Source organism: Saccoglossus kowalevskii, chromosome 4 (assembly GCF_978046115.1).
Source record: "Saccoglossus kowalevskii chromosome 4, keSacKowa6.1, whole genome shotgun sequence".
NCBI classification, from domain to species: Eukaryota; Metazoa; Hemichordata; class Enteropneusta; family Harrimaniidae; genus Saccoglossus; species Saccoglossus kowalevskii.
This window is the reverse complement of record NC_140644.1, coordinates 11,251,432-11,259,677: the sequence shown is the minus strand read 5'-3', so window position 1 is coordinate 11,259,677 and position 8,246 is coordinate 11,251,432. Positions and strand designations below refer to the sequence as shown.

The 8,246-nt window shown below is 34.7% G+C and overlaps 1 protein-coding gene across 1 annotated transcript in view; it reads right to left on the bottom strand.

Annotated features, from left to right (window-relative positions):
* Nucleotides 1-1,854: 1,854 nt before the first annotated feature.
* The window catches only part of LOC102809259 (uncharacterized), an 83,016-nt gene continuing 76,624 nt past the window's right edge, over nucleotides 1,855-8,246 (bottom strand). Inside the window, exons 13-20 of the mRNA XM_085497761.1 lie at nucleotides 7,138-7,333; nucleotides 5,194-5,304; nucleotides 4,793-4,977; nucleotides 3,876-4,090; nucleotides 3,676-3,716; nucleotides 3,418-3,517; nucleotides 3,065-3,164; nucleotides 1,855-2,865 (exon numbers count right to left, since the gene is read on the bottom strand). Coding sequence (XP_085353887.1) covers nucleotides 2,740-2,865; nucleotides 3,065-3,164; nucleotides 3,418-3,517; nucleotides 3,676-3,716; nucleotides 3,876-4,090; nucleotides 4,793-4,977; nucleotides 5,194-5,304; nucleotides 7,138-7,333 — 1,074 coding nt within the window. The 3' untranslated portion in view covers nucleotides 1,855-2,739. The remainder of the gene's footprint in view (nucleotides 2,866-3,064; nucleotides 3,165-3,417; nucleotides 3,518-3,675; nucleotides 3,717-3,875; nucleotides 4,091-4,792; nucleotides 4,978-5,193; nucleotides 5,305-7,137; nucleotides 7,334-8,246) is intronic.

Below are 8,246 nucleotides of genomic sequence, written 5' to 3'. Positions count from 1 at the left end.
GTCGATATCCTCTATTGGGTTATTTGAATAAACTACTGAATAGTTTGGCTGCTCAAACGCTCACCTGACTCACCCACAGCCAAACAGATATTACTGTCACAGATTGACAGACACTGTAGCATATACGACCAAAGTTCAAAAACTCGTTCGATATCAGTGCACTGGTTATAGAATGAAGTTGTTGATGGCCCGTTCAAAGATAAACACCTGCGGTGTGTATTTGGTAAAGTGTCCTTGTTCGTAGCCGGGGGGGGGGGGTGTGTGGGGTCGGACGACGACCTGAGAACGAGAGAAGTGGACAGCGAGAGGTTACCGCAGCTGACTTTCTAGATGAATAAATCTGGACTATCTGTATCTGGGTCGAATCTGGTATCTCTATGCATAAGTGAGTCAAGTTCCCCTAACACAAAGCCAGTGTTCATAACATCTGTCTGAATAAAGCTGCAGTATTCAATGTCTATTATCCCATGACTAATGCGTCTAGTTAAAGGTAGATTAAATGCTTATCGTCCAACAACTTCCAGACGAGAAAGCTGTATCCAGGGCATAAACAAATCCTAGGTATAAAGACATTTCACAATTCTTGAAAAATAGCGACAACGTATTCAAAGACCATATATTTTTAATGAATATCTTCAAAGTAATCGACACACCATCTAAGCGTGCGCTATTTCAATAATATGACTCAGCAGCATAACATTCAGTTGCGACTTGTACTGGTTCAACTGTCGTTCTTTAATGTGATTTTATATATTATTAAGCACTAGCTTATGTACATTCATAAATTATAACCATTGAGAACATAAAACAGTACAGATCACTGGTAGCATAGTGGTTGTTGCATCAGACTCATGGTCGATAGACCCAAGTTCATATCCTACCTACCTATCGGCTGAACATCAAAAGGATCGACCCCTACCCAGGTGGTGTTCCTGAATCTGGGCCATTTATGCCTATAAATTGTACAGACTAAGGACAGTTGGGGGTCCATCCTTTTAACTGTGTAGCTACTGCGATATTGTGAGACAAGTGATACAGGCTTTAACCATAATTCTGTGAGACTTGTATGAACTGCTCTGCGATCTCTCTGATCAATACACACTTCCCTATTTCAGTGACTTTATTCTTTGTATTTTTCTATGCTTTATTTCTGTACTTATTTTGATAGGTATTAAAGCCAGGAGCTTTAACTCGATATTTTGGTGTATGTGTATTTCATTTCCAGTACTTTTGTCTTGTCTACCCCATACTAGCGGTGAAAGAACCCCCTGTCCAGTGTGAGTTCTGTGGGTGCCCTCACATTAGCAATAAGCAGGTCTTACACTGAGACATATCTGACACATCCTACACACTTTTCCTTATCCCTATCCTATACAAGATCTTGAAACTATCGGTAACAGGTTAACTGCCGTGTTCGTTTTGACCACGGTCCCTTTATCCAGTCAAACCGCCACGACCTCATTCGCATATCATTATACAGCATTCTAATTTGAAAATCTAGGCCAGTACTCATCACACTCTTACCACTTTGGAATAGTGTAATAAAGCTGTTCTTTTTTTACCAGCGGATTTTTCGCCACTGAAATATCTGAAAAATCAGTAAATTTGGTGATGAAATTTGAATGTTTACATCAATAATCTCAATTTAGGTCAACTTTAATTCTGAACCGCACCATTAATACAGAGGTTTTTTTTTCAAAATTATAAATATGGCAGATAGTTATTCTAAGTAGACATCTCCAAAGTTTCATGATTGAACTGGACCTGTAGAATATTTTGTGATTTTTGAAGAAGACTACATTTACAATATGGCGACCAGTGACCTCAATATGCACCCATTAAACACAAATAAGGTGAACTGCATAAACAAGTTTATTTTTACATTACAAAAATTCAAAGTTTGTTTGAAATCAGTAAGCATCTGGGGTGTATGCAGGGTTTACATTGACTAGTGCAATATTTGTAGTAGTGTAGCACTACACTATAGAATTGAACTGATTGTAAATGCAAAGTTTGACAAAACATCCAAATACGAATAGCTTTATTGTATTTAACAATTAATTCCCAAAGTCCTAACTTTGACAGTCTAGATTTACACATATACATTTTGTTTACCGAGTAAACTAGATTAAAAATTTGAGCTCATTCACACAGCAAAATATGTGCTCACGAATTGGCTTACAGAAATGTGAAAGCTGTCTGTTAAATAAAGATCCTTATTATACATCTGTCACCGTAACGCCATAAGTTACAGCGTGCCGTAATTTTGCATGGTGCAATTATTTCAACAACAAATCATTAAAAATGATTACTATCGGGACAAATATATACATATCAAACGAATCGAACAGTTTATTGAAATCTGAAACCCGCGGTTGAATTTATAACGAACAATTATTTTCACCATCAACATTATTATTGAGACAACTATTCAGATATACGAACAAAAAAAATAAAAGAACCATATATAAGAAAAAAAAGATATCCTAGGTAATCTGGAAAAGTTATCTTCACTAAAAAAATACATATTTTTGAATAACTGAATTAACTGTATAAGGCTTCGTACATGTATTTTACTCAAATTGTTCAAAATTTACTGGGACGCTGTGAAGTGACGAAAATATTTTTAGAAAAGGACCGCACGTTTTGGTGGTGCGCACGCTGACCAGAAACATTAGTCTTTCAGACCTGAGCTATGCGTTAGAACAAATATTTCAGGTGGAACGCATCCATGTATTTTTACTCAAACACTGATAACTCCATCGAGTTTATTTGTATCGTATTTGTGTATTTGTGTCTGGGCACGGATTGTCTTGGCACAGAAGTAAGGACATCTACGGGTATTATAGGGTCACAGAAATATATCTGCAAGAAACAAAAAAATGTAAATCAATAAAAAAACAAATGGCTATAAATTCATCAATGTATGTCAATAACTTATGAAGCTGACACAGCAATGATTCAGGTAACATACAACGGTTACATTACACTGTTTGTTATAGGTCGTGATTGAGGTGATGACGTTTTCCCAACAAAATTCAAAGATATTAATCACTACGTGCACCTTCTTTTGGTGTTTCAGACGTCTTAGCCGCAGGACCATTTCTCCTGCCGATGGTCTATTTTTGACATCTTCCTGCCAACAATGTTTCATCACATTGTATCTGAAATGTAGTACTGATAAAAATTAGTGTGTTTGTAAAATATATGAAACAAATAACAATAGTTTACGAATTAGGTCAAGATAACTGATTCGATTCTATGTATTTATTGGTTTATTCTACTATTACAATGTTTTATTTATTCACTGATTTACTGTGACATTGATTGAATGTTATTAAGCTGTGATATAGCTGAAGTAACCAACGTTTCCATGAGTCTACTGCATCGGGCAACAGCTTGTGACAAATTACTTACAATTCTATCGGGCATCCTGCGCATTTTTTCAGTTTTATGTTACCGTATCGTATTATTGATAAAAGGTGTTCAGGTTTCACATGGTGGTATGGACGCTGACCTAAAATGCAACGGTTGCATTGTGAGTAAAATATATAGCATCAAGGTAACACACAAAACATTGTATAGCAGAACCATTTATGTCGAACATAATTCCATCTGTAGTACCCATGGTAGTATGAAAACAAAATGACGATATTCATGTTAAAAAAAACTAACCTAGTGCAGAAATCTCCCATAGTAATACTCCATATGACCACCTGATAACAATAAAATATACACTTTATGGTTAATTTGAATATTTCATAGTAATATTATTACTCACTACGCTGAAATGAAATATGTGCATTGTAATATTAGTCTTCATGTTCAAAGGAAATGTGTTCATTATAATAAAACATGGCAAGCCACATACTTACATATCACTTTTGTTTGAGTAGACAAAGTCTCCGGCTAGAGTTTCCGGTGCCATCCATCTTATAGGAAGTTGCATATCTCGTTCTTCATCTGAGGGACTCGGTCTTTTGCAATAAATAGTCTGATATACATCTCTAGATAATCCCAGGTCACATATTTTACCGATACCATCACCGTAGATAACTACATTACGTGCAGCAATGTCACGATGGATAACCTTCCGGGATGACCAAATTTGAGTTTGTGAAGTATAAAATGAATTTGACATAAATGGACGTAGGTGAAGGAGACGTCTTTGATTTATTCGATTTTATGATCAGTCATCAACCAATAATAAGTAGTGATTGACGTCATTGAACGTTTTGTCGTTGGATGAAGCTATAGCAACGTGGCATCAAATGACCCATTACACTGTGCTTCAGTCATTCATACTGCATGAATGGTATTGACTCGGTAGCACCAATCAAATTGACGCAATGTTGTGTGTATTATCTGTTCCTTTACACCACGACGAAAAAGACATTCTTTTTTCAACATTGTAAATTCTTTCGTTTTTTGGGAGAAAAAAAAACCCTGAAATAAACTAATTTTGACAAGATAATTCAGAAATTTATATTAAGAATAATTCATAACGAAATGTATTCCCTATGCACCTCTTAAAAACATTCATAATTACCGATTACACAAGAATTTTACGGAAAAAAGATAATTCTCTATATTCTCCATATTGTTTGCTTTTTATTTGTCTTGAATTATGACTGAAAGAAGCTGAATGAAATTATAAACTATGTAGTGTGTTCAACAACTTATATGTGAACATTAACTAAATATGATAAATATAATTTTACTGGGTAAAATACTATATTTTTCTACTTAGTCGTTGTCGCAGTGTTTTACGTTTTACTGTTACTCTACTCACGTGCTTGGAATGTAAAAACTCCAATCCCTGAGCCACGTGTATTGCGACATCTGTGAGAAACAATCCCTCTTGGGAAACACGTTCCGAAAACAATGACCTCTGCGCTTTGTTTAGTTTATCCAAGTAGTGTAGATATGCTAGAAGATCTCCCTGTTCGGCATATTCAACCACCAACTTTAATGGACCTGTAGAGCACACCAACGATAGTTATGACACAATATGAATACACGGATATATTGAATATGAGTAATTAACATTGGTCGTTCAGGGTGTGGTATATTCTGTACGCACACGCACCCACACGCCATTTACTCACTACTTGTCCCTCCCAGTCATCACTATGACATTTACGCGGCTTTGCATTATGATGAGTTTGTAAATGCATTCCTCTCACTACCTACCATCATTAACAACTATTCCATGTATATTCACAATGTTATTGTGAATGCCGAGTCTTATGTGGTTATAGGCTTCAGACAACAACGATCTTTCCTCCATCGAAGAAGCATTTCCTAAATAATTTACAAATAAAGACATTAGTGATATTCAATTTGATAGGTATTCCAAGAGACATACAACTATGTTGGCAGAATAGGTCTATGACAACCGTTTTCCTATTGTGTACCCTCAACTTACTCTTTAATTTGTATACTTGATAAGAAAGCTACAGTGGATCACATAGGGAGTCTATATGTGTCTTTTATTGGACAGTAATTTTTACTACAGGAATTTTTGGCGTGTATATATATCATGACAATTTCGTGTGAGACAGCAATGTGATACTGTTTGAATGTTTGGTGTAAAGAAACAACACTATTTTAATACATCAATTTACAGTTTATATATATCGTGACGAACTTTTGGAATTAGAGTAATTATGAATAGTTCCGATAAATTCCGTTATTATTAATTCACGTTTGATTCCTAATTGACTACGAGAATTCCAGAAAAATTACCTTAAAAATAATAAAGCTTTTTAATTATTTGCCCCTTGAACCGTGAGAACCTGTCGAATCGCATTTTGGAAATGTTTTGTTGATTTGATTTGCGTCAAAAAATCACAAAAATCACCGTTGGGCGGCACTGTGAGATTGACGCAAAGTGCGTGAACTTGGGCTATTGTTGTTTGCCCATGATCGGCTGCCACAATGTTTACATTAAAGTTACGTGGTCATAGTTCCGAAACATTTTATGGGTTTACAAGTTTATGAATTTAATAAAACATTTCCAAAACTCATTTCACCAAATTCTTTTTTTATGAATTGATCAATCTCATAAACATCTCTCATCATTTCAATATCAAAAAATGTATATCTTTGCATACATTGGAAGTTGATTGACTTGGTCATGTTCTAATTCAATGTCATTTTCTGAAACCTCCAAGTTAGCATGTTTCAGAAGGTTATCATACATATATTTGTATATCATAAATATATTGTATATTGTCGTGCTTTTTTCCTAAAGAATGAACTGCTGTGGTGGTAGTTTTGGAAATAAAAAAAGTTTAGTTAGAATAAGTTCTTGGTTATTTAATGGATGGTTCCTGAAAGTTGAAAAATGTCAAAATCAACCTAGTTACACAAGCACACATTAGTAACTTTCATCACAATATATTTCCGTCAAATTGGCCAAGTATATTTTCTGCTTTGATAGGTTCCATCATCAGGCAAAAAAATAATAATAATATTGAAGAAAAAAATGTACAATAATACTATTAACTTGTGAGTTCTAAACCTAAATCTTATACAGTAATCCGACAAATAAGCTTGTCTTAATACTATCAGCATTGAAATCAGTAAAAACGATTCCTATATAAATTGTCATGAGGACATGGAATAAGTACAAATGGATTTTGTGGCGAAACCAATCAATCAATCACTTTATTTAACCTCGGAATACCTATAATGTCTAGCATTTAATACAAACAAACGAAAGTGATTCACTACTGAACCTTCGATCCATTACAACCCCAAACCATACGTGTTCTTAAACACGGTGGATAGTACAGATTAATCCGTATAAGCTACCCCGTCTATACATATTCATGACTTTACAAAGCTGATGGATTAAGATATTATTAATAGGAGACATATTAATTAACATTTGTCAAATAGAGTTAAGTTAAAAAACAAGTGCGAATTACGCCCCCCTGCTCATTTGCATTATACAAAATCAGTATTGGGTTAGGAGGTACACTCATACAATAAATATCAACTACATATCATCACCTTGATTCAGGGCCCGTTTTAACGAGAATTGGGGGGAAATGACGGACGGAACTATGAAGATAATCGGCGGGGATTGTCTAAACTGTTTAAGTTGTTGTCACACACATGGGTCAATACCTCTCATGGTTTTGACAGCAACTGTGATTTCTTTGACCTCGGCTTTCTTGTACTTAGCTCTGAATACAATTCCAAATCCACCTTCTCCAATCACGTTATCAATCTTAAGTTCAGAAGCTTTGATTATCCATTTTTTGATATCTTGTACCATAACATCGGCTTCTCCATCGATGATGTTATCCGAATTAACTATATCCTGCAATCGATAATATAAAACGTTACAAGTAATTTAATTATTCGTTATATGTTCCAACAGTCCCAGTTAGGTTTTTTAGTGACTGTCACTTATAAAATATGTGGATATGTTATAATTTAAATGTTGGGGAGTATACAGCATGTTAGAAATATGGTGTTACCCTCCTGAAGTGACACCTTGTGTAGGTGACACCTCCTAGAAATAAGATTATTTACAAAATGTACAGAATTGTATAATCCACAAATAAACCAGTTGAGCAGTTTGAATCAATGCATACACACAATATCATGTGAATGAAATTGGCCCAGACATGCCTGAGGAATGTGCGAGACAAAATTTAGGAAGAAAATGGCCGCCAGTCGGTCAAAAGTCAAAACACGCAAAACAAATTGACGTGCCTATGTACCCCTACGTGTTGTTATTTTACATAGTATAAACAAATCGACAAAGAGCACGTAATGCTGGAGAACCATGAAAAAAAAACAAAAAAAAACAAGACCACCAGTCGGCAATTTCAAATCACAAAAGAAACTGACGTGCACCATTAACACATAAAGTGTGACGTTCATACCAACTTTGAGATACATTCATGTGATATATATCCATTATATCATAGTACTTTCATGAGATACATTCATGTGATATATATCTATTATATCATAGTACTTTCATGAGATACATTCATGTGATATATATCCACTATATCATAGCACTTTCATGAGATACATTCATGTGATATATATATATATATCCATTATATCATAGCACTCCCATGAGATACATTCATGTGATATATATATCCACTATATCAGAGTACTTTCATGAGATACATTCATGTGATATATCCACTATATCATAGCACTTTCATGAGATACATTCATGTGATATATATCCATTATATCATAGCACTTTC